Genomic DNA, 25,708 nt, shown 5'->3' with positions numbered 1-25,708 from the left:
CGTTCTCAGTCACTCACATCACATTACGAGTAATATCACCAAAATCATCATAAACTTCGAACTATATTCTGGCTATAGAATACCATCCCCCCCATCTCCCTCAATCTCTCTAATATTATATATTATATATATATATATATATATATATATATATATATATATATATATATATATATATATATATATATATATATATATATATATATATATATGTATATATATATATATATATATATATACATATATATATATATATATATATATATATATATATATATATATATATATATATATATATATATATATATATATATATATATATATATATGTATATATATATATATATATATATATATATATATATATATATATATATATATATATATATATATATATATATATATATATATATATGTATGTATATATATATATATATATATATATATATATATATATATATATATATATATATATATATATATATATATATATATATATATATATATATATATATATATATATATATATAAAGAGACCACTGGTGTGGTGGGAGGCTGGAAGAGCCGCTGCCAAATCCAATGGGCAACACCTCAATTCACACAACACCGCAACTCCAGCGACTCACAGCCACGAGCCTCGAATACAATTTCCACAAATGTCAGACTCGCCGATCAACTCTCGCAGCAACCTGGGTTTGCTGAACGCTCACCCTTCACCGAATACGGGCATATGTTTTTTATCTTCCTTTTTTTTCCATCATAACTCGCCATGTTTCCGTCCGTGACACCCTCATCCACAGCCAACTTCCTGCAGTCACTCCGGCCTCTTCCGCTGCACCTGCTCCTCGCCGCCGCCACGCAACCTTGATAAACCTTTACCGTGACATTTTCGGTAACAGTTTTATAAGTTTGCCTCTCCTACCTTCCCAAATATTGAGAAATTCTGGTACTGAGCATTTCCGATGTACTGTAATGGTAAACATCAATGGGCGGTGCAGCAGTCCACCAACATCTGAATTGGATGCTTGGCCAAGAGCTTGTCATTCAGCCGAGCGCTGCAGTATATGCTGGCAGTTTAACTTCATAGCCAAACTTCATTGAAATAACGCAAGGGGATTGGTAGAGAGGCTCCTGCGTCGCGGCCGTTCCTCTGTTGGTGAACACTGCTCGATACGCCTTCCTGCTGGGTATGGCCTACCCCATCCACTTTACTGCCTGCTTGAGATTGGCGGTCATCTTTAGCAAATGTTTTCTTGAAGAGGACCAGCCTTGTATGCAGTTTAATCCTCCACGATATTAAAACTGACGAGTATAAAGAGTTTTCCTGCAACATTCTCACCATACCTGCAGCTGCCTTGTCTTCCAGCCGGGCCAAGCACCAGCACGCCCGAGTGGCTGCCGTGCCGTGCAACACTTAGCATGCTGAACATCAAGTCCGTGTCGGTCCCCTCCACCACCATAACTTTACTGTCAGGAGAGTCTGTTCATAAAATTCACAAAGCTATTAGCAAGTCACGAAGTCTCTGAAGTAATTAACTTGATGCTTATTAAGTTAAACGGATGAGACGACATTTTCATTATAATTTTTGTAAAAAACAATATTCCCTTGAATTAAGGAGTAAAAATTAGACCATAAAATAAATAACACTTTCATTTCAAATCTATTCAACATTTAAACAATCTTCCATCAGACGCACGGGTAAGGGCACACAATACTCACTGACCTTAACACAATAAGACAAAAAAAGTATTTTTACCATTTTGGCCTCAAAGTTCGTTAGCACATTAAATTAGGTTTTAAAAATTTCATGTTCACTAACTCTTATACCTTTGTTAAAATGAATGCAGCAAATGGCATGAGACCGCCCACCACTACACCCTCGCGCCAAAACACTGTACAAGCCACATAAACAACCCTTTCCGTACGCATAACACATCGTTCACGCGCCATTACACTCGCAAGCCACAATATGCATACCCACAAAATCATAACAATGAATAAGCAAAATAACACAGTCACATTTCACACGCCACATCAACACTACACCCACCGTGACACCAGCTTACCACCACACCACTCGCCACAATACACAGCACCAACACACCACACCGCACCTTAATAGCCACAATACCACAATACAACATAAGCGGCTTCATTACACAGTTCATTGAGACATCCTGTTACTTGTCAGCTTTGAGAATTTATTATACCAAGTGACCTTCAGATAACCTCTTGCTCCCGCGCACCTTCCCCCTTCATTCTTATAATTTATTTCATTGTTTTCCTTCATCTTTAGTCATTTCTTTCCCTACATCACCCACAGGCGTCTCTAGCCATATATCTGCTTCTGGTTTCCTTTTAAAAACTTGCAAGGATCATTAGTGCAATTTGGCATCTTTGCTTTTACGAGTAATTCCTGTTTGCTTTTAGTGTGTGTGTGTGTGTGTGTGTGTGTGTGTGTGTGTGTGTGTGTGTGTGTGTGTGTGTGTGTGTGTGTGTGTGTGTGTGTGTGTGTGTGTAGGACATAAACTACCAAAAAGGATAAAAGTATACAGTTAAGGAGGAAAATATCGATTCATTTGCTCCTCCTTGAACAATAAAAGAAATGAGTCGAAGTGTTCGGAAAAATAAGGGTAGGTTAATGTACGAGCATGTACAGATCCCGAGGCGTCTCGTTACCATTCCTCTATTTTTCTTTTGAAACTACTGGACGGAGGAAAGATCAAAGTAAGTGGCAGTGCTAATGACTCTACCCGTGTGTGTGTGTGTGTGTGTGTGTGTGTGTGATCAGATAATAATTAACTTCCACGTCACTTATCCTCTCTCTCTTTCCCTTCGCAGAAATGGTCGGCGGCATCCCGTGACACTCTCGCCTTTATGATGAGTGATGGTGAACAGGACACTGCCCGACCAGGAGGCACCTAACCCACGTGGAGAACCCTTTGGAGAGGTGACAGTGAAGCAACCCATGGACCAAAGACATTACCAGAACCAGCAGAGTAGCGATATTACGTGCACTACAAAAAGTCTGAGATAACAGAAATAAGCAATAGAGAAAGTGACATCACCAAACCCAGTAGTGTAGTGATATTACGAGAACTAAAAAAGAAAAAAAAAAAGAAATATAAACAGTGAACAGTGGACCAAAATGACACCAATTCCAGTACAGTAGTAACATTACGTGCATCATAAAAAAACAAGTGAAATAACAACAAAGAAACCAGATCAAGTGGCAGCATCGCCAGTAGAGGGGTGGTATTACGGACGCGAGAATAAGCCTAAGAAAGAACGTTTAAATTTAAGAAGTACTACTACCAGACGGTCAATATCTCAAGGACCCTAAGCCACATCAAGAAGTTCAGAATAGCAACGAGTAAGCGGCGCCAGCACTTGAACACCAACCAACTAGTTTCCTTTCCTCGTTAGTCCCGCCGTTGAGTCCCTTCCTCTCCTCCTCCCCGTCATTTACCACGACAAGCTCCTAATAAGCCTCAGAGATTTTTTTCCTTTTCCCTCTACAAGTTTTCTTCCAAGCCATAATCCCTCCACTCTTCTTCACTCTTCTCTTATCTTCACCCGTTTTTTCCTCTTCCTCTTCCTCCTCCTCGTTTTCACTGTCCGTGTCCTCTATCTTATTCCTTTATTTTATATTCTTTTGAAGCAGTTGTCTTTTATCTCTCTCTTTCTCTCTTTCCTTTTTCTTTCTTTCTTTCGAACGTTTTGGGTCCAGTGTTTCGTTTCAGACCATTTTGTTTTCTATTCCATATGTTTCGTTTTTTCAAAGTATTTTCTTGCACTTGTTTTCTTTAAAATCCTCTCTCTCTCTCTCTCTCTCACTCTCTCTCTCTCTCTCTCTCTCTCTCTCTCTCTCTCTCTCTCTGCCACCTTTTCTATTCCCACTCATTTTCTTTTCCTGACCACCAAGACATTCTTTCATCATTTTCTTTCGTAAGCTCAATCCGTAGCTTCCCAACACCTCGCACTCGCCTCGCTCTTCCTTTCTCTCCTCCTTGATTTTATTTCTTGTGCTATTCTTCTTCTCCTAACAAATTGCTTCCCTCCACCCTCGATCCTCCTCCCTTAGTAGTGTTTTCTTCTCTCCTTCTTTTCCCTTCCCACACACCTAAGTTCCTTTCTCCTCTTTACAAAGGTCTTTTCTCCACTCCATCCCGTCCTCCTCCACCAAGCCCCGCCCTCCGCTATGCTCCGAGGCACACCCTGGATACCGGCGCTCCTCCTGGACACCCTGCTCTCTGTTTTGTCCGTCGTGGGCGAGGCCTCGGGAGGTGAGTCCAGTGTCCCCGGGGAGTACTGTTTACTCTACCCCTGCCTGCTCTATGCTACACACTACGCATGCCTTGAAGTTTTGGTTTTTGTGAGGGTTGTACTGAATATTTAGTGATTTGGAGTTTGCATTATTTTTTTTTGGTTGTGTTTTTTTAAGTTGATGTGTAAAAGTTAAGATGTTTTACAATTGTGAGGTTAGAAGCGGTAGTTTTTCGGAGTCATTAGTGTTTGTGTTATGTTAAATACTTCGTGACTTGGAGTTTTATATTGAATTTACGTTGAGTTCCTTTATGTTGTTATATTGATTAAAGTGGAAATGTTAAACTATTCCATAAACTTGTGGTCTGAATCAATATACATGATAAATGTCGCGTTATCTTGATTTTTACAACGATAACCTTTTCTTTTTATCTTTTTTTTCTTCTTCAATTCGGTATATTGATCTGCGTGTAGAATGTTACTCCCTTGTACTTTCCACGCTACTGTTATACATTTTTATGCATCAAAGGAACACATAATTATATCTCGGGTTTATACTGCACTCAAAACACTCTTGTTGACTTAAGGTTTCACTAATTAAGTTTCTTTTATAAGCCTTTTCCCTCAGCTTCCTTGTCGTGTTCTCAAGCCACTTGTTACTGAGAACCTTTCCCTTCATAAAGACCCGCGTTTTCTATACTCAAAACTCTTCCCCACCGCCTCCGTCCCCCAAATGCTGCCGCTCCTTACCTCTTCCCCCTCCCCTTTCTCCGGCCAGGCTTTACGCTCGAGCAGGGCATCCCACACTTCAATACCAAGCCCTACTTCCTCCCGCCTCCCGCCCGCAACGTGACGGCGCTGGAGGGACAGTCCGCCTACCTGCACTGCCGCGTCGCCCAGCTGGGAGATAAGAAGGTAGGCGTCTTTGAGTGGCCGCGGGAATAGCGAGGAGAATGGATGTGATCAAAGGGATGGAAGGTAAAGGTACAGGGGTGGTGAGAATAGTATGTGATCAAAGAAGGAAGAGTAAGAGAATGAATGGAGGGATGGTGGGGAATGGAAAGGTATGAGGAAAAAAGGGATGGAAAGATTGAGGAAAAGTGTGTGATATGGAAAGAAATCAGAGGTGGGAGGGAAAAAGAAGGTCGCCGTCAGGGGAATGGATGGAGAGGAAAGGAGAGTGAGTGGTAAGGAAAGTGCCGTAATAGAAAAAAAAATGGTAAAATAGGATGAAATGGAGGGGAAAAAGAGTGAGGTCTGCGAGGTGTAAAATGCCTATATGATAATAAATATAAAATGTTGTCACCCGTATTACGGACACCGCGTGGAAAATAAAACACACACACAAACACAAACACACACACACACACACACACACACACACACACACACACAATAAACTGATAGATTCATTCATTTATTCATTCATTCATTGACTGATAGATTGACCTAGATAGATAGTTAGACAGATAGATACATAGATAAATATATATATAAGATGGATAAGTGGAGGTAAAGGCAGCAGTGTCAGTGATAGTGGCGGCTATTATGGCGTGGAAGGAATGACGAAATGCCTGCTTGTGGTGGCAAGATGGAGAGGGATTAGTGAGAGTAGTGGAATTATATTAGTGTTGCTTGTGAATAAGGTGTTGGGTGGATGCTGATGTTAATGATGCAATAACAATGGTGGTGATAAGAGGTGATGGTAGTGTTGCTTCTGGTGGTGGTGCCGTGGTGGTGGTGGTGGTGGTGGTGGTGGCGGTGATGCAACAGCGGGATGGGAAGTCGTCTTCACGGTACGACGTTTTGGGTGTTCACTCCCGATTTTCTCGAGCACCTACGCGGAAAATGGTGCTGGGTTGTGGTGGCTAGTGTCCCCGTGGGTGTCGGAGGTGGTGGTGATGATGGCGGGCGGGAGTGGAATGGCCGGGTGTTCAAGCAGAGGATGGGGCGAGGATGGGAGGGGATCTCATTGTGCGCCCAGGAAACAACTCAGGCTGCGGGGGTCATGGTCCCTCAGTGTGGATAGAGTCGCTGGAAAGTTCCCGCAGGAGTCAGTCACTCTTTTAACAACAGCGCTTTCTCGCTTACTTTCTCTCTTCTCCATTCATCTCCTTGCCTTTCTGCGGAACATTCGATTTAACTTTTACTCTTTTCTTCCGTGCAGGTGTCGTGGATAAGGCGGCGAGACCTTCACGTGCTGACATCCGGCGTGCACACCTTCGCCTCAGACCAGCGATTCCTTGCACTGCACGCCGACCGCTCCGAAAACTGGACTCTGCAGATCAGGTAAGGCAGGGAGAGGGGAGGATGTCGCATTGGTGAGAATGAGACAGAAGGAAGTACGGATAGTGGCTGGGAGGCGAGACAGGGAGAGAAAAGGGCGGAGGGAGACTGGGAGACGAAATAGATGAGAGAGAGAGAGAGAGAGAGAGAGAGAGAGAGAGAGAGAGAGAGAGAGAGAGAGAGAGAGAGAGAGAGAGAGAGAGAGAGAGAAGGGGAGAGGGTGAGGTTCTTCAAAGGAAACGAGGTGGGAGGGTATTTCAAAGAGAGATATAAAAGAGGATGAATACTAAATTGAACGTTGAATCCAGTGAAGCTGACGCAATTCGCACTCATACGGGTTACAGGCCAGCAACGGTCAGCCGGTGCACCACCCCTGGGACCGCCATCAGGAGCTGCGGCCGCCATTATCTCCCTAAAGCCAAGGGGGAAAGTTGGGTACGGCGGGGAGGGCAATTTTCGGCGGCTTTTCGGTTTTTATTACAGTCGCCGTAATAACAAATTCACGGATCCACATGCCAAAGAGAGAGAGAGAGAGAGAGAGAGAGAGAGAGAGAGAGAGAGAGAGAGAGAGAGAGAGAGAGAGAGAGAGAGAGAAGAAATATGTGGAATCGTAGCCAGCCTGCAATGAAGAGATTCTCACTTTGGGAAGGATATGCATTGTGATATTGCGCGCGCGCGTGTGTGTGTGTGTGTGTGTGTGTGTGTGTGTGTGTGTGTGTGTTGGGGAGGGGGAGATGGGTGGGTGGGTGGGTTAATGTGTTCAACTACTGACGAGAGAGAGACAAAGAGACAAACTAACAGAGACAGACAGATTGACAGAGACAAGCAAATTGATAGAGAGACAAACGGATTGACAGAGAGACAGAATGACACAGCAAAAAAGCAAAACAGACCGAGGAAAGGACGTATAAACATACATACTCATACGTAAAGGGACAGAAAGACAAATAGACAAGCAGAAAGTCACACACGATAAAATAAATAAGGTCAGAGAGGGAGAAAATATTAGTAGAAATATGTAAAAAGAAGGAAAGAATAAAAAAAATAAATAAATAAAAAAACTCGTGGAGTGGAGATGAACCGGAAAATTGAAAAAGTGAAAACTAAGGAAAGACATCAGGTTTTATTTTTTCAAAGGATCCAATGCGATATAGAATAGATGGACGGAGTCTGCAAAAAAAAAAAAAGACTAAAAGTGAAACTAAATATATCGATGCATGAAAGAGAAATACTGAAAAAAAAAAAAAAAATGGTACGCGGCAACAGAAAGCCAACCACCCAGATAGACAGTCACCTAGACAGACAGACGACAGACAGACAAACAGACAAGGAGGCAGAAAAATAAGATTAAAAAGATGGAGAAAATTAGAAAAAATGGACACGTGAACTCGTATAAACAGAACTGAAATAAAAGAAAAACAAATATTGTAATAAACCAAGAGTGAATAGAAAAAAAAAAAACTATCTTTTATTACACTATTAATACGACGCAATCAAAGAGGAACTCAATGAAGGCCTTTACTCACTTCACATTTTTTTTTTATTCCTTCCTTTTCTCCTCGTCATGGAATCGTATTACCTGCTTTTTACTACGACTTTGTTTTGCTCCGCCTCGTCCTCAGCCGCGCGCCATAAAACAAGAGACACGCTTCTTTGCCGTAACGGAGAAACAAGTCCCCCAACACGCCAAACACCTCGCCACCTCCTTGAACACACACTGCGCGGCGCCATCACGCAGACTCCCACACAGCTAAGGAGGAAGGGAGGAGGAGTGAGCAGGGACGGAATGGAAGGATGGGGAGCACTGGGACGCGACAAAATTGGAAGAGGAGAGGAGGAGGAAGATGGAAGGGAGAGAAAAAGTTAAGTAAATGAGAAAGAAAACTGGGAAAGAAGGGGGAAAAAAGGATAGATGAAGAAAGTGAGGGTTGGTCTGGGATAGATTGGGCTAGGAAGGGTTGGACTGGGAGAGGCTGGGAGAAGCTGGGGTAGGAGAGACTAGGGTGGGAGAAGAGCAGTGTATTTCCACGGTCCCGGAAATAGCCTCTCTGGCAGTGTTCTGCGGCAGATTGAACTCTCACCGTGGAGAATTTGACATTAATTCGATTTGAATGCCGCCTCCAAAATCTATTACGTGGAAGTGGGAGGCGGGAGGTAAAAATTCAAATGAACAGGTCTGGTCTGTCCAGGTTTCCATACTAAGTTATGGAGGAAATATCTTGTCCCAAGAAAGTTTTTTTTTTTTTTTATACAGGTAAAACATTACCTTTTTTTTTTAACAAAGAAGACAGAACATCAAAAATACATCTTAAATAGTAAAGTATATCACCAAATAATTACAAAGCAAAGTTCCATGAGTGATGCATTTCTGTAGAAATAAACAAACACAAATAAACACGCACATCACGTCCAGAAATGTAGAGTACAAATCAATACAAAGAAACACGAGTGAATTCTAAACCAAACGGCATCCAGGAAGAATCTCCATCTCGCTCACACCATGAAAACAGATGCCCGGGGCACGTGACGGTGCGGGAACAAAATAAGGAGATTCCTGAAGGCCTCTCTTTTCTCTCTTTCTTTTCTGCTTTTTTTGAAAGGGAGAGCCACAAAGCAATATAATATCATTTTTTTTTTCTTTTTTCCAGTGTTTTCCATTCATGTTTTAATCATCAGGGCAGAAAAAAACGCCCCTCCTGGGTTTCAATGTTATTTTCCGCTCGTTACTCGGGTAAGGAAAAAATTCCTATAAATCGGATAAAATACTTGTGTGGCTTTGAATTCTGAATGTAGCGGGAAGCGTTACGTGCCACATCAAGTGTGGTGGCACCCGATGGCCCGCCGCGCTCCCTCCAGACGCTAGCCGCCCCTACTGCCGGCTTGCTACATGCGCCACGTATGAAAAAATCTTCTTCCTTGTGTGTCGCAGCCCACTCCCCTGAGATCGAGGGTTCCCGTCAGCCTCTAGATAGCCCCGGGTTATGTATGAACCCCGCGGACACCCACACAACATCAAGCGGACCGAATTAAAAAAAAATGTTTTTTTTTTTCCTTACAAGCTGAAGCAGCAGCTCCTCGCCTGTATCCCCTGCCTCTGGGGTGGCACCACGAAATGCGGTCTGCTCCAATCAGCTTATAATAGATCGAATTCTATTTGGTTAAGTCAGTGAAATGGAAAGACGTCAAGCTTGAATTACGACTATTCGTGGACATGATGGTGGGCTGGCAAATGTAATCTAAAACGTTATTTCATAGAAAAGATAAAAAAAAAAATTCCATCGAGGTTAAAAAAAATAAAGTATTATAAAAAAAATATCAGACTAAACTAAAAGGAAAAGAATATGATGAAACTGCCACGGCACATAATCCACAGCCCAGGAGTAACCTCGCCCCCTGGGAAGGTTCCGTGGCATCTCCGTTTTTATTTATTTATTTTATTTATTTATTTATTTTTTTTGGAACGGGAATAACTGAACCTCAGGCCACGAAGGCATTCCTGGTCTCCCACACCACAACAGGAAGGCGTGGGAGTCCCAACGCCCCCTCACCTGCACTTGGGAAGCAGACGAGTGTTCCACAGAGGCACTATCATGCCCTCTACTGTCCCCGGAGTCTCCAGTGCCCATTCTTGAGACAATTTGCAAGTGAAGGGATAGGGTGAGGCCGCGCATTTCTAGGAGCGAGGTCGAGGGGAACGGAGAAAGGGGTAAAAGGGGCGGGCGTTCAATTACGGAAAGGTACAGCCAGGTGCAAAAGTAGAGAACAAAAAAAAAAAAAAAAAAAAATCACAGGTACGTATAAATACTAGTAAGAGTTCCGAAAGAGATTTTAAGCTAGTAAAATCTGCTGTGGAAAACATTAAACAATAAATAAGTATTACCTTTGAACCATATGATAGTTAAATAAAAACTAATCGCGCAGCCTTTAAGAACCATCAGTATGCGAGACAGTCAAATAAGCGAGTCAAATGTGTATACTTGCATTAACATGGCATTGCCTCAGAGAGAAAACAACATATGACTGAAGGCTCTAAAAATGTTTACATGAATTATTAAACTCCTCACGTTCATAAAAACTCTACGAATAAACATAAATCGTACCAAAGATATGTAGAGATGATGATATGCTTTATAGAGGAACTGCCATTAAAGTTGACAGTGTGAGTGATAGAGATGACAATGGGTCGTATCTTTAAACACTTTCTTCTCCCACCAGGACTATTTTCAAATGGCACGAAAATTGTTAGTCCTGTTTTCATGTCCTTTGGTCTCCTATGATCTCTACGATTAACCACAAAGCAGCAGGTAAAAGAGGGATCAGTGTTGCTGTGACATACGATCCCACCTTAGCAAGACCATCCACACATCTTGCAGTACATACTGACACTTAATAGACTACTATCTCTCTCTCTCTCTCTCTCTCTCTCTCTCTCTCTCTCTCTCTCTCTCTCTCTCTCTCTCTCTCTCTCTCTCTCTCTCCAGAAGCCTCCCCCAGAGACGTCCCCGTTACTTTTCCTGGTCCTCATTGTCATTACCTTCCCGCTGCAGGTTCAGCCAGGTGCGGGACTCGGGCGAATACCAGTGCCAAGTGAACACAGACCCGCGGATATCCATGCTTTTCACCCTCACCGTGCTGGGTAAGAGAGAGAGAGAGAGAGAGAGAGAGAGAGAGAGAGAGAGAGAGAGAGAGAGAGAGAGAGAGAGAGAGAGAGAGAGAGAGAGAGAGAGAGAGAGAGAGAGAGAGAGAGAGAGAGAGAGAGAAAGCGTGCACGTTCAAGTTGTGTACAACTATGTGTTGTCGCTAAATTCTTGTATGAATGTATGCATGCAAGTGTGTGTGTGTGTGTGTGTGTGTGTGTGTGTGTGTGTGTGTGTGTGTGTGTGTGTGTGTGTGTGTGTGTGTGAGTGTGTGTGATAGTCCCTCCCTTACTCTTAGTCTCTTACCACCGCCCCCCTCGCTTCCCCTATCACCCCCTAGAGGCCGCCACGCTGATGGATGGGTCTGACCAGCGCTACGTAAGGGCGGGCAGCAACATCAAGCTCACCTGCAGCACCTCCATCGCCTCCCAGCCGCCAGGTGAGTGCTGACAGTGCGTGATGCTAATGGCTCCATGTCGTCATCACCACCACCACCACCACCACCACCACCACCACCACCACCACCACCACCACCACTATCTGCTTTTACATCTCTCTCACTCTCTCTGTGCCTCATCCTGACCTTCATTCTATCACTTATTCATTTGGCTTTTATTTTATTTATTTTTCTCATTCCTACTTCATTCATTAATTCATCATCACAGTGTCTCTTTTCCTTCTTCATTTACATATCGTTCTCTTACATCCTGATTTTTATTCTATCACTTATTTATGTGGCTTTTATTTTATTTACTTTTTTCTTTCTCCTTCATTCATTAATTCACTGTTGCATGGTCTCCTTCCACCTTCGTCTCCCTTGAGGTGACGGTACGTACCTCCGTCACATCACAGAATCCCAGGAGATGTGTCGGAAGTTCGTCCTTTATTTATTTATATTTTTCTCTCTATAACAATATTCAATTATTTCACCAAATCCTTTCATCATTTTGCAAAGTATACTAGTTTATGATAAGTGCACTGTGTAAGAACATTCTTTGAAGATTTCTATATTAATCAAGCAACAGCGGGTCTTTATCGCATGATGGTACAGAGCAGGAAAGAATAATGAGATGCAGTTTTGGGAAAAATTACTCCTTGCGTGCCGGCGCCAGGTGCTATCCTCGCGGTCAAGGAGCCGTAGCGCCACACCTTGCCTAATTACATGCATTACAAAACATACATACATACCAAGTATGTTTAAGCTAAAATTTGTTGGTTATAAATCAACACTTTTTTTTGGGGGGGAGGGTGGAGGGTTGCATCCAGATCCCCTAAGTCATCAAGGATAAAACGGTGCTTTCTAACAGAGGACTTTAATTTTGGCATTTGGAAACCGTTAACCCGAGTGGATGATCTCCTTCCTGATCTCGGACAGCGACACAAAATACAGATAAAATGTAGTTCCTAAAGGAGAGAGAGAGAGAGAGAGAGAGAGAGAGAGAGAGAGAGAGACTCACACACCTCCAACCATACAGCAACCATACAGCAAGAGCCTTTACCCCTCCCTTGCCATTCCACAGTCTTCTTCGCCACAAGAATTTAAGAGCTACAAGGCCCTCACTTGCATAAGACATGCTGACAGGGCTGCAAAAACAGTGTTGCCGTATCTGTGAATTTTCAGTGTGTGTGTGTGTGTGTGTGTGTGTGTGTGTGTGATTCACCTATGGTCGTCTGCTGGTCACCCAGCCAGCCGTTCCCCTACGGAAAGAGCTCAGAGCTCATAGTGACCAATCTTTGGGTAGGACTGAGACCACTGACATCACACACCGGGACAGCGAGGTCACAACCCTTCGGGTTACATCCCGTACCAAACTTGGTGCTAGGTGAGCAAGGGCTACACATTAAGAGGCTCACCCATTTGCCTCGCCGCGCCCGAGATTCGAACCCAGGCCTTGGTTGTGAGCCGAGCGTGCTAACCACTACACTACGTGGTGTGTGTGTGTGTGTGTGTGTGTGTGTGTGTGTGTGTTATGAACATCAATGATAACATTTGCCATATTTTTAGCTATTAAAAATCACATGAATGAGGAAGATACTGAGAATTGAAAGCATCAAAATCTAAAACATGATGTACGAGACGAGTGGTGTCCATGCATGACGAGAATATTCAAATGATGAATGACTCGTGTTTTGCGAATAAAGGGAAACTCGAAGCGCTTGGATGGAACTGAAGGGCAGGGAGGGACGGGAAGGCAAGAATAAGGATAAGAATAACGGGGGACACAGAGGAGGGCAAGCATTAGGCTGTGGCAAAGCGCAGAGGAGCAAAGTGAATCACGAGTTCATGAAAGCACCAGCCATTCCTCGGGTGCAGGCTAATTATATTATACTGGGCGCCCGTATGCAGTAATACTACATTAAGTGCACTGCAGAGAAACGACCTGAGATTGCGCTGCTCAAGGAAAAGGTGTAGTTTCGAAGCGAAAGAATGCACATTAATACACACACACACACACACACATACACACACACACACACACACACACACACTTAACCTTCCCAACAGTCTAAAATGTAATGTGGTAGGCAGACGCTCACTCCCATGCACAGGGCGCTCCATCACGCTGTGGGCACCAAGTGTGTCCTGCTTATGCTGCTTTATAATTATACATCTTCACGTGCAATTTATTCAACTTTACATGAACGAACGCTAGCCAGGAATAGCAGTCTCCTTCCTGTTTAACGTGAAGTACATGCAAAGCCACACTCCAGTCATGCCGCTATACGCATTCTTCCCTCGTGCGAATGCCTAGCTATCAAGTACCGCACCCTACATTATGCTACAATACATGTGTGTGTGTGTGTGTGTGTGTGTGTGTGTGTGTGTGTGTGTGTGTGTGTGTGTGTGTGTGTGTGTGTGTGTGTGTGTGTGTGTGTGTGTGTGTGTGTGTGTGTGTGTGTGTGTGTGTGTGTGTGTGTGTGTGCTTGTGTGTGTGTCAGCTAGGGCACAAAACATCCTGCTCACAAACAAAAAGAACACAATAAGAGAACAAGGGAAGCTGCGGGAAGTCATCAGGCCAGCACGTAACAGCCTCTATCTAAAACATGCTTACGTATGTACACTATCCTCCATATCCATAAATTTATCTAATCCCTTAAAACACACTATTCACTCGGCCAGTTTAGTTTCTCAGGTGTCTTCATACTTCTCTTTTGAAACCGTTTAAGTAAAGAAAAGGAGAAAAAACAAACGAAATTTCCCGAATTTACAAGTGAAAAGAATAAAAAAAGATACTGATGAACTCTTGCATTAGTAAAATGGACAGAATAGGATGGAAATACGTATAAATGTTTGTGCAGGGGAGCCGCAGGAGCGGGACAAGGGGGAAAACATTTAAAAGTAGTACCTTCACAAGAGCAGGAACCAAGAGAGCAAGAGATGCAACACTACGGCGGTGTGTCATGGATTCAATAATGGTTTTAAACTTGGGAAAGTTAGATTTAAAAAGGAATAGGAAGCAATTGTTTCTCAAATAGTGCGGTAGATGAATGGAATCGGTTTTAGTAATCAAGTTGTTAGTGTTGAGTCATCAGATGGCTTTTAAAATGGGATTAAACAAATTTATGGACGAGTGTGATAATTGGAAATAAGTATTATTCATACAGGGACTGCCACGTGTGAGCCTGACGGATTGTTGCAGCTTCCCTTGTTATCTTACGTCTTTATGTTATTAAGGCAGCCTCTTACCCAAATCTCCCAGGTCAAAATGTCGCAAACAACACACTGGCAAGCAACTGTAATTACTCTGTCTTCTAGTTTGCTCTTCTAGTTTGCTCATAAGAGTAGATACTTAAGAACTGTGATGTAAAGCCCATATTATTTTATTTATTTATTTATTTCATTATTATTATTATTATTATTATTATTATTATTATTATTATTATTATTATTATTATTAATTAATTTTTTTTTTTTTTCAACCTGTGACTCTCGGTGAGTGTTCAGCAGACAGGGACGGAGAGTCTGGCTCCTTGTCCGTGTCTGGTACATCTGACACACGAGGCGCCTTTGCCGTGTTCCTTAGATTAATGGGAGAAATTTTGAGAGCCTAATAATCCCTTTCAACATCACACAGCCGGCGAGTAGAGAAGCAAATGTGATTTAAACGGAATTTACGGAGCTAAAAACCTTCCACTTAAGTTCAGAGGAATCTCTAGTGCCTGTACATTTTCTTTAATTTCTTCCCTCATTCAACTTTTTGTGTCGAGCGAGTTTTTTTTTTTTTCATTTCTTTTCTCATTTTTATGAAGGTCTGTATCTGCGATCTCACCGAGACCAACTTTATTGAGAGTTTCCCGTCCTGAATTCTGATTTTGGACATGTAGACATTCATGGCTGCGTGTTTGTTGAATATTTAAGACTTTGATTGCTCCTGGAAGTGTGCATTCGTCCCGCCCTCAGTGTTCAGACAGCATACATTCATTCTTGCACCGTCTGTCGCCAAAGGAAGCAATGTAGTTAAAACTCGTAATGACGATGATTAAATAGAGATCTTTGAAACATAAATTACTTTACGTCTAAAATAAAGATGAAAGACCAAAAAGAATGGAAAGTAAAAAAAAAAAATAAAAAAAGAGAAGGAAAAAAATTAACCAGAGGAGCGCAACGGCAACGATTTCCTCCTTAAAAGTCCTGAGAACAGTTACCACTCAGGGCTCGTCCAACAACAGCCCCGGGGGACGCGGTTCATTCCACTGGCTTAGAGCAACAGTGTGAAGCTCAGTATTTTTCTAGAGATAGGGCAAGACCGACTTATGAGTCTTTCATCCTGAAGCGAAGGAAAATAATGGGTTGGCCACAGCTTGAGTCAGCCTCGTGCTGCAGGACCATCATGTATTTACCCAGCACACCGCCACGCTATAATTTATTCCCTAATAACCTTAGCTCCGACAAAATAATTGCCTAGTTAATCTGCTTAATTAACAACGTAATGCCTCCGTTCTTTCAAATAAAGCCGCAGCGACGGCGTCCCCTTCTTGGCGCCTGAGTTAGCTAGTTAGCGGTTCATGATTCACTGCTCCCATGCTGCGAACACTGGCAACGTTTCCTATCACTGAAAACTTTTTTATGACATTATTAGAAGCTGATCAGTCTTCTCTTGACTGGAAATAATGTTATATTTTTCCGATCCTTTCTGATCCTTCGAAGGACTCCTAACAGCTTCCTTGTATTTGCTACGTTCACCAGAATACTCTGCGAACTGGATATGGATAACATTGAATGAAGTTAATTCTAACCAAACCGGGCAGGGGAACATCCAAAGGTGCATCACTGTGGCAGGTGTGTGATGCTTCATCTCATAATTGTAGTCAATTATTATATGAGTACTTTTTCGCTTTTTTTTTTTTTTTTCTATAGTCCTATTTTGCTTTCCACACACAATGTCAAGAGGTGCGCAGACTGCTTGGGTAAAAGTTTCCCTCTTTATGCCGTAGTGTATTGTAACGTCTCCTGCAAATACCGACCCCGATCATCGATGAAAACAGTAATACTAAGGTCAACGGTCGCCAGCATGAAGAAGAAAAAAAAGAGTTCATGTGGTTTTTCCACATCAGCCTTATAAACATTTCCGTATCTTTGCCAAGGTATAACAACACAGCATGCAAAAGCGTCCTCCAGCTTGATCTGAGAACAAATGATTTCTCCCTCAACCAGTTCAGACAGAGAGGATGTTTATTGTCTGGGAAAGCTGTGCGTCGGCATCCAGATTCTTTATTTCTTTATTTTTTATCCCGGAATGAGAGTTAATTATCAGGTGCAGGGTGGCGGAGGAGGGAGTCTCGGCCCCTAAAACTAGTTGTGTAAAATTGGCCACTTTTTACTTTAATTCCCTGCAGCAAGACGTCACACCATGCGTGTACCAGTGTGTGTGAGTGTGTGTGTGTGTGTGTGTGTGTGTGTGTGTGTGTGTGTGTGTGTGTGTGTGTGTGTGTGTGTACCTGAGGCTCTCTTCACCTGTCTGCTAGTTATGCATTATTCATCACATACGGGAGACCAGAATAAAATCTGCGGGAAACGCACCGAGGTCTCTATTTCATTAATTAATAATTTCCTCTTTTCATCTATTTGTGGTTTATTTACTCCCTCCCTCATTTATGTTCCTGCATCATTCTTTGTGTTTCCATCATGCATATATATAATTTTTCAACTTCACTCATTTAATGTCGAATCCTGAGCTCGTCCCCCTTCGTTTCCAGCTCTCCAAGCCTTCATTAATCGCCCCCCGCCCTCTTTTACCTTCCCTCCACGTTTTTTGTATCTTAACTTCAACTCCCCTTCCGTTCCCTCCAGGCTTTCATTATGTACATCCCCACTTTCACTCTCTCTCCCCCTCACATTTATACACGTCCCCCACTCCACACATCTTCCCCTCCTCTCCCTGCCCTTCCGCTTTCAGTATTCCCAGACGGTCTTAACTCTTTTTTTTCCTTCCCCTCCACTTTACCATGTCCACCTCCTGTTTTCTCCTCTCGTTCTGGTGTCTCTATCTCGCCTCTCCACCAGCCACATTACCTCCCAGTGTCTCCAACCTTCCAGTCGTCCACTCCTTCCGCTCCTTCCGTTTCCCTCCTATCCCCCTTCCCCTACCCCACCTTCCTTTCATCCCTCTGGCTCCACCGTGTCCAGCCGGGGTCCGCTTCGCCCAAGGTGCCGCCGCCAGATCTAAAGCGTCACCTCCCCAGCTCGTCTGTCAACCTCCAAAGTTTGAACATAAATATCCAGCATCGTTCGTCTTCATCTGTCTTCTTTCTCTTCTCTCTCCAACCCGTTTCTCCTTCCTTCCTTTCTTTCTCTCTCTCTCTCTCTCTCTCTCTCTCTCTCTCTCTCTCTCTCTCTCTCTCTCTCTCTCTCTCTCTCTCTCTGGATTACGCTACAAATTTTGATTTTTCGACATTCTTCTCTGTTACTTTCACAATGGTGTTACCTTTTCATCGTCATTCATCTTTCTTATCCTACTTTTCTCCCTTGTTCTACTCCTCCTCCTCCTCCACCTCCTCCACCTCCTTCAGACTCACTTATCTGTTATTTCTCGTCCGTCTTCGTTGTCTGTAATACATCGCCTCCTCTGGGTATTTATCTTCATCTTTTTTTTCTTAACATCGATTCTCCAGGAAAAATATGCCCTTTGGTCGTCATGGTTCTTGTGTTTAGTCGGTAATGAACACTCCAGCACAGCGCACCACGTCTCCCACGCTCACAGGAAGGCAAGATTTTTTTTTCGTTTTTTTTTTTTTTTTATGTCCTCCCAACACAAGAAAATAAACTTCACCCTCTCAGTCCCTAGAATTGGAAATGCTTCGAGGGCGAGACTAAAACGAGAGCATTGGCTACGTGAGGCGAGTCCCAAACGCTACTCACTCCCCTCCCGTCTGCCCTTGAAGTCTGCGGCGGATTGTCTACCACTGCGTATCTCGAGACAAAGGGACGCATCGTGGCAAGATTCTTTACTTACCGTTGCTGCTTAACTGACGAACTTTGAAGGAGTGAATGACACCTCGCTGGGTTAAGTGTCACCTGCCTGTTCTGACCGTGATTCGAATCCCCCAAAAAATGTCAGCTACAGTTGCGGTCACGGGAACTGAGGGCTGCGTCATCGTACTTCGGCAACCTACCCATCTGGAATTGTGCATATGGTACGCTTTAGGAATATTTATAAATCTTAATAGTATATATAAGCAGGTTTTATTATTATGTTATTTGAAACGCTTACCGCATTTAGCGTACCGCATGCACGGGTTCGACACAGTGTTGACAGGTAAGCTGCCAGACCAAGACGAAGCAACCTACAGTCCCCGTGACCGCGACTATAGTAACTTAGCTTCACCGGGTTGTCTTCAGTAAATCCTGTTACTAATCAACCTTTGCCGAGGTATGACAATTGTAAGATGATTATAACGAAACGCATCTCACTGTTATTTTTACACTCTACAAGGTTTATCTGCTAACATTTCAAACAACCTGTCATTAGGAATCAAAGGCAAGGCTCCTTTATATGTGCGTTCACTCAACACCAACATCCATCTCTTAAACACGCCTCGCCTCAAGAACCAAGTAATGGGAAGATCATAAACACTGATCCGCAGCCTGAGTAATGCAGCACTTGCGTCTATAAAAACGACAAATTCTGACACTGAAATGTTGCTTCCTGAAACCAGAATGCAGTGTCTGTGGCCTCGGGGTCAAGTCTACAGGGAATCGAGTCTCTTTGATATGTCACTCTTATCATCTTCCTCTTGCCAGTCTCACCTCTGCTCCCACCTTCCCTTTCTCCCTTTGCACAAGTCTCCCCACGTCTCCCAGGACCTTTTTCCCACCTGGCACCTTCTCTCCCTCTCTCTACTCCTGCATCCTCTGCAAAGAACGACAACCATTTTTTTACCTCCTTTGAGCTTTGGGGGATTCTGGGGCACCCTTTTACTCAGAGCGTACACGTCTCTCTTCAACCAGACAGGACCCATCTTTCTAAAAGTTTCCCTTTCCATACCCTTCCGAGCTACATTCTCCCCACGTCCCACGCCCCACCGCACAAACAAGTCACTTTCTATCTAGCGTTACATCAATTTTTTTCTCTCCCTCTTAGGACTCCTTTACTGGTACCGGGACGCGGAGATCCTGCAGCACGGGGGACGCATCAATATCAGCACGAGCCTCGAGGATGAGACCGTCAGTAGACTCCTCGTGCGCGGCGCCTCCGTCAGCGACTCCGGTAACTACACGTGCTGGCCCACCAAGTTCCTCCCGGCCTCCGTCATGGTGCACGTGATACCAGGTAAAGTGGAAGGCACGGCGTGGAAACAAAGAACGGTGGGAGGGAAAGATAAGAGGAGTAAGAGGAGGAGGAGGAGGAGGAGGACGGGAAAAATGTGGAGAAGGAAAGGGGGAAAAAAACTAGGAGAATATGTATTGATGCTGTAAGGTAGGGCGAGAGGAGAGCTGGTAAAAGAAGAAGAGTAGGAGGAGAGTTAGTAGAGGCGGCGCGAGAGGCAGGCACGGGGCAATGAAGGGCGGGAAGGAGAAAGTAAGGGAGATGGACGAAAAATAATGATGGCATGCATATATACGAGAGAGAGAGAGAGAGAGAGAGAGAGAGAGAGAGAGAGAGAGAGAGAGAGAGAGAGAGAGAGAGAGAGAGAGAGAGAGAGAGAAACTGACACAATTTTATGCCCAACCTCCTTCCTCTTCATCGTAACACACCTTTCGTCTTTCAATACAGAGGAGAACGCGGCTGCCAAGTCGCACAGCACAGCGAGCAACGGCGGCGGTAGCTCCAGCACCTCCAAAAGTGTCACAGCAGCGGCCTCTTCCACAGCACCAAACGGCCTCCTGCTCCCCCTGCTGCCGCTCCTGCTCATGTTCCTTCTGTCCACCACCACGGCGAACGAAGGCAACACCCCCACACCCACCACTACCACCACCACCACCACAACCTCCAGCACCACCATTCCAACCATCACTACTCCAAGCCTTGCAGCAACCACCACCACCACTACCACCTCCACCATCACCAGCATGCGAGACCAGCTGATAAGACGGGAAGTGCCGGAGAGATAGTTATATGAGACTATTTGGTGCATTGAGATAACTACTGAGGAGATTCTCACGTAAGATTCTCTCCTTCTCCTCCTCCTCCTCCTCCTCTCTCTCTCTCTCTCTCTCTCTCTCTCTCTCTCTCTCTCTCTCTCTCTCTCTCTCTCTCTACTACTACTACTACTACTACTACTGCCTTCCCTCACTGTCTTCACCAGTCCCCTACCTAACCCACTCAATAGGTGTACATTCAGTGTTTCATGGCCCGCTGTTTTATAATATCCCCTGTGAATTCGCTACATTCGTGCTGGCGACGGTGTTGTGTGTTACCCGGGGGAAGAAGCAGCTCCTGGTGGGGAAAGTTAAGTGTCGCGCTGGAGGAGGAGGGCAGCAACGTGTGGCTCGCTGTGGAACATGTCCACCCCAACGAGACCCATCGGTATTTAGTTTGCCTAAATACGGGAGGCTGCTGCTGCTGCTGCCCCGTGGTGACCTTCCCGGTGCGCAGTGGGATTGGAGGGAGCAAGTTCGTACAAGAGTCTCTTTCTCTCGCTCCATTGAACAAGACGAGGATCCCCCGACCCTACAAAAAAAAGTATATATATCTACGTATATATCAACATAAAGACCATCCTTAGTGTACGTTTATATGTCATCACACACACACACACACACACACACACACACACACACACACACACACACACACACGACTACAAAACAAACCATTTCGTCAAGATCAGCTGTATATTTTGTGTGTACCTTGTTTTCCTGAGCAGTGGCCATGACCAAAGGGAAAGTATAGCGGAAGGAGAGCTGGTGTTGTGGCGTCGAAGGAAGAAATATTAAAGTGTATGTACAGTAGTGTGCACGGCGCGGTGACGTAGCTGTGACTGGCGTGTGGAGAGTGAGGCGCGGCATCATACCAAAACCAACAGCGACTTGAGGATAAGACTCAAGTCGTTGTATTATACATCAAAATGAGGGTAAATGTTGTTTTATATGTAGCTCAACATTTTGCAGCACACTAACTCTTCGCCCTTCTTGACGCCAAATGTACAGACAGACAGACAGATAGACATGCATACGGACAGACACGCACAGCTGCCATTTTTGCCTGAGGAGGACGGTGATCGTGGTGACTGCGTGCAGGTGTGTTCACAAAGCTTACAGTGAGTGTTGAGTGTTCTCTCGTGCTCTGAACAGGTGTACTTAAGGTTCGATGTACGCAAGGCCAGCAGGTGTACATGCACTCGTGTATACAAATATGTATGCACAAGGCCAGGTGTGTGTGTGTGTGTGTGTGTGTGTGTGTGTGTGTGTGTGTGTGTGTGTGTGTGTGTGTGTGTGTGTGTGTGTGTGTGTGTGTGTGTGTGTGTGTCTATGTGTTTATGTGTGTGTGTGTGTGTGTGTGTGTGTGTGTGTGTGTGTGTGTGTGTGTGTGTGTGTATCAGCCTTCCTGGTATTTAATAAAAATGTACCTCAGTTTCCCTCTCTCAAATATATATAGTTTTCTTTGACACTTTTTCATTAACCTATACTGTATCGTGATGTTTACTTGTTGTTGTTGTCGTTTGTCTTCATAATTTGTTCTACTTTTCATCATAACTATATAAATACAAAGCCGAAATTTTTTATTGCTAATACTTCCCGAGAAACACTGAAAAGAAATTAAGAATACTATGTTGGACTAAATCTTCCCAATGATGAGACAAAAAAAAAAATAAAAAGTGTGCAGTGTGGTATTACAATCTGAAGTGCAGAGTGAAGGTATAGAGGATTGGATGCAATATTCGCTCTGAGGCTGAGGCAAAGCTAGCGAGGTTAACACTTGTGGTGGAGATTCCCAAAAGGCGACTTTTGTAGGACTTAAGTGAATACATTTTGTGGTGTGTGTGTGTGTGTGTGTGTGTGTGTGTGTGTGTGTGTGTGTGTGTGGAAGAAATTATGATATGTTGGGACGTTGCGGCATCCACCCTATGGCGGGCAGGACTTCTATCTACAGCATCCATTATATACAGCTGATGACTGGGACGCGACTCCCCCCCCCTGCATTGTTACTCTCATGCCACATCCTGATAGCTGGCCGGGCTGGACTCAATACGTCTAGAAGTCTGGAGTCTGGATAATGGATGCCACTGGGAATTACTCGTGGTGATCAGATGTAGAAGAGCCATTCCGTTGTCTATGAGTGGGTTTTCTTCCTCAGTCGATCCTTCCGTGGAAAAAGTAAGGAAAAAACTGCACTAGAGCTTAATACTTCATAAGAGGTTATATTTAATTTTTACCTACCCGATGTCTGTGGATGACTTCAAGCAGAACCATTAATCTTGTTTATGGCCGCCTCAACGACAGGTGACTCAGATTTTCCCCTCTTCTTTTACAAAGGGCAGCGCTGGGATGGCTTTTGTGATTACTCGCCAGACTTGAGGCGATCCTACCCTCCCAGGTCGTATGCACACCATCCATCTACCCACGCCAAGGTGCCGTCGGAGCGTGTCTACCACGGTGAGATACCATTTCCGATATGTTGCCAGGACTGAGAGGCGTCCCTCGTCCTACTCTCCTATTCGCCTATTGGCTCCCACGAGGAGATACTTGCTCTAATTGGTTTCCTGGAAGCAAGACTGATGATTTACCTCGCACCGGCCGCACTTTTCAAGGCACGCCCAGTGTTGCGGAGCTCATAATTTGTAAATGCTGGAGGCGGAAAATTACCTCACCTAAAGTTTAAGAATAAACTTGAGTAAGAGCGCGGGTTGATCAAGATTACGCTGCAGAACCACTGTCTGAGCAGAATGAATGTCGCCACAGGGAGGGATGCGAAGCCCCAGCGGTGCGGCGATGGAAAATGATAATTACCTTGCAACATGAATTCTTGTAACAACTTTCGGAGACGATCGCCCGAAGCCTCCTGGGTGTCCAGCAGTCTTGAAAAATAAAGCCCAGAGCCTGATTATTGATAACGGAAGTCCAATATCAACCCGGCAGCCATTCGTCTTCCTGGCAGAGGAGCGTCCGTGGGAGGTGGACCCACTCGAGAAGGGACGAGACATGGCAAGCACTAGACGCAGCCAATAATCTTCCAATAAAACTGTGAGCGTAAAACTACTTATCCTTTGTACTCTGAACAATTCCATGTGTCAGCAGGAAGGAGGATGGCAAATGTAATGGAAGAAATGTAAACGACCAGGACAGCTGCTCGGAAACTATGAGAGGTACGTACGCGTATAATTCAGAGAGAGAGAGAGAGAGAGAGAGAGAGAGAGAGAGAGAGAGAGAGAGAGAGAGAGAGAGAGAGAGAGAGAGAGAGAGAGAGAGAGAGAGAGAGATAATAAGGGCTGCAAGGTAAAACTCTCGCACGCTCGTAAGGCTTGCAAAGGAGACAGGGAGAGGCGGCGCATCAAGGCAGCCAGCAACACTCCTCACCTCCAGGCTGCTAAAGGATTGATTCGGGCGGCATGTGGTAATTGCATTCGTTCAACACCCGAAAGCAGCTACTGCATTGTAATGGTGGTGTTGGTGGTGGTGGTGGTATGGACAGTGGTCGATACAGTTCCTCAATAAAATGAGCTTTGTATTTTCTTAACGACTTGAAGAGTGTGGTGTATAATGATTTGCAGCACTTCTGTTTTTTTTTCTTTAATAATTATTGCAGACAATAGAACAACTAACGAAGTGCACAACCTTTAAATATATGCTACTACTACTACAACTACTATTACTACTACTACTGCTGCTATTATTCTTATTATCATTATTATTATTATTATTATTATTATTATTATTATTATTATTATTATTATTATTATTATTACTATTACTATTATCATCATTATTATTATTACTATTGTTACTATTATCATCATCATCATCGTCATCATCACTTATCACTATCATCTGAAATTTTAAACTCTTCCTTCATGACTCATGTTCCCTCACGCACCCTGCCCCAGGCACTCTTGTTCCCGGGAAAAGACAAGGGTCTCTGCATTATAAATATGACCTTCAATCTATTTCCCCAAAAAAATCTGCGCTGTTGTTAGTCGGTGGAGTGTCCAGTCGGAAAATGATAAAAAGAGTGAAAGAAAAACGTTTCCTTTGTGATGGGAAGATTAGATTTGCTGTAAAAATCACCGTTCATAATACGTCTTCCATGAATATATAAATTTAACACAAAGAACAACTTCAGGGACACTATTAGTATTGGAGTTGACAAGTCTAACAGAATCCTCCCTTCCAACCTCCTCCTCCTTTCAGAACGGATTAAGCTGCAGACAGTAGTGCTCAGGAAGAGACGACCCGCGGAAAATATTGCTTTAAATGCCACTAATGCCATAATTTCTTCCCACTGTAGGCTGAAACTAGAATCTGGTCTCAGCGAAATGGGGGCAACAGGTGGAGACGTCACTTTGAGGTCTATGGGAATTACTGTAACTGTTTATGACAGACAGAAGCGATGACACTGCGAGCTCATTTCTTTAATACTGAAAAATATTTAACAATTTGGTTATCTGAGATGAACACATTACATAATCTCAAGAGGTATTGCCTATATTTCGCTTGATGTGGCTACCGACGAGAAATTAAGAAAAAAATAAATAAAGTATTACAATATTTGCTTTACAATCATTATATAATCAATAGGAAAAAAATATATATATGACTATAATAATAAAAAAAAAAGTAAAAAACAGAAAATGTGCAGTGCGTAACAACAAATTATTAATGTGACAATAAACTTAGATGACAACAATAATGATACACGAATATTCATTGAAGAAAACTCAACTCCCTTCCTTGTGTTTGCTCAGAAGTAAATTGTACTTGAATTCTCGATAGGATTCATAGAAAAAGATTACATGATCCACTTCACTCACTTTAACAGTAAGTTGGCCCATTTGCCATAATTTTCGTAAAGAAGGATGAAGATTGCATATGTTGCTGTTTACTTCCTCAATGTGTAGCATTCTTTCAACCACCTATGTCG

General features: G+C 43.6%; 2 protein-coding genes across 13 annotated transcripts in view; one reads left to right on the top strand and one right to left on the bottom strand.

Moving 5' to 3' along the window:
• The window catches only part of LOC135091095 (zwei Ig domain protein zig-8-like), a 70,039-nt gene extending 47,803 nt beyond the window's left edge, over positions 1-22,236 (top strand). Inside the window, exons 2-9 of one of the 2 annotated variants that reach the window (XM_063988470.1) lie at positions 2,842-3,373; positions 4,151-4,286; positions 5,045-5,181; positions 6,434-6,555; positions 11,100-11,188; positions 11,530-11,628; positions 19,772-19,960; positions 20,405-22,236. In XM_063988470.1, the coding sequence (XP_063844540.1) occupies positions 4,202-4,286; positions 5,045-5,181; positions 6,434-6,555; positions 11,100-11,188; positions 11,530-11,628; positions 19,772-19,960; positions 20,405-20,742 (1,059 nt within the window). In that variant the 5' untranslated portion in view covers positions 2,842-3,373; positions 4,151-4,201 and the 3' untranslated portion in view covers positions 20,743-22,236. Of the gene's footprint in view, positions 1-2,841; positions 4,287-5,044; positions 5,182-6,433; positions 6,556-11,099; positions 11,189-11,529; positions 11,629-19,771; positions 19,961-20,404 lie in introns of both variants that reach the window. The other variant, XM_063988469.1, reaches the window with a different exon arrangement.
• The window catches only part of LOC135091114 (uncharacterized), a 544,598-nt gene that overhangs the window by 335,436 nt on the left and 183,454 nt on the right, over positions 1-25,708 (bottom strand). For 3 of the 11 annotated variants that reach the window (XR_010262355.1, XM_063988495.1, XM_063988505.1), the window contains one exon: positions 8,080-8,302. The exons of 5 other annotated variants lie outside the window; for them this stretch is intronic. Coding sequence is in view for 4 of the 6 variants with exons in the window: in XM_063988495.1 (XP_063844565.1) it covers positions 8,171-8,302 (132 nt within the window). In the remaining 2 variants the exon portion in view is untranslated. Of the gene's footprint in view, positions 1-8,079; positions 8,303-20,968; positions 21,302-25,708 lie in introns of those variants that run through there. 3 more of the 11 variants (XM_063988484.1, XM_063988476.1, XR_010262352.1) reach the window with 3 other exon arrangements.

Source organism: Scylla paramamosain, chromosome 3 (assembly GCF_035594125.1).
Source record: "Scylla paramamosain isolate STU-SP2022 chromosome 3, ASM3559412v1, whole genome shotgun sequence".
Lineage (NCBI taxonomy): Eukaryota > Metazoa > Arthropoda > Malacostraca > Decapoda > Portunidae > Scylla > Scylla paramamosain.
This window is presented reverse-complemented; position numbering and strand designations above follow the sequence as displayed.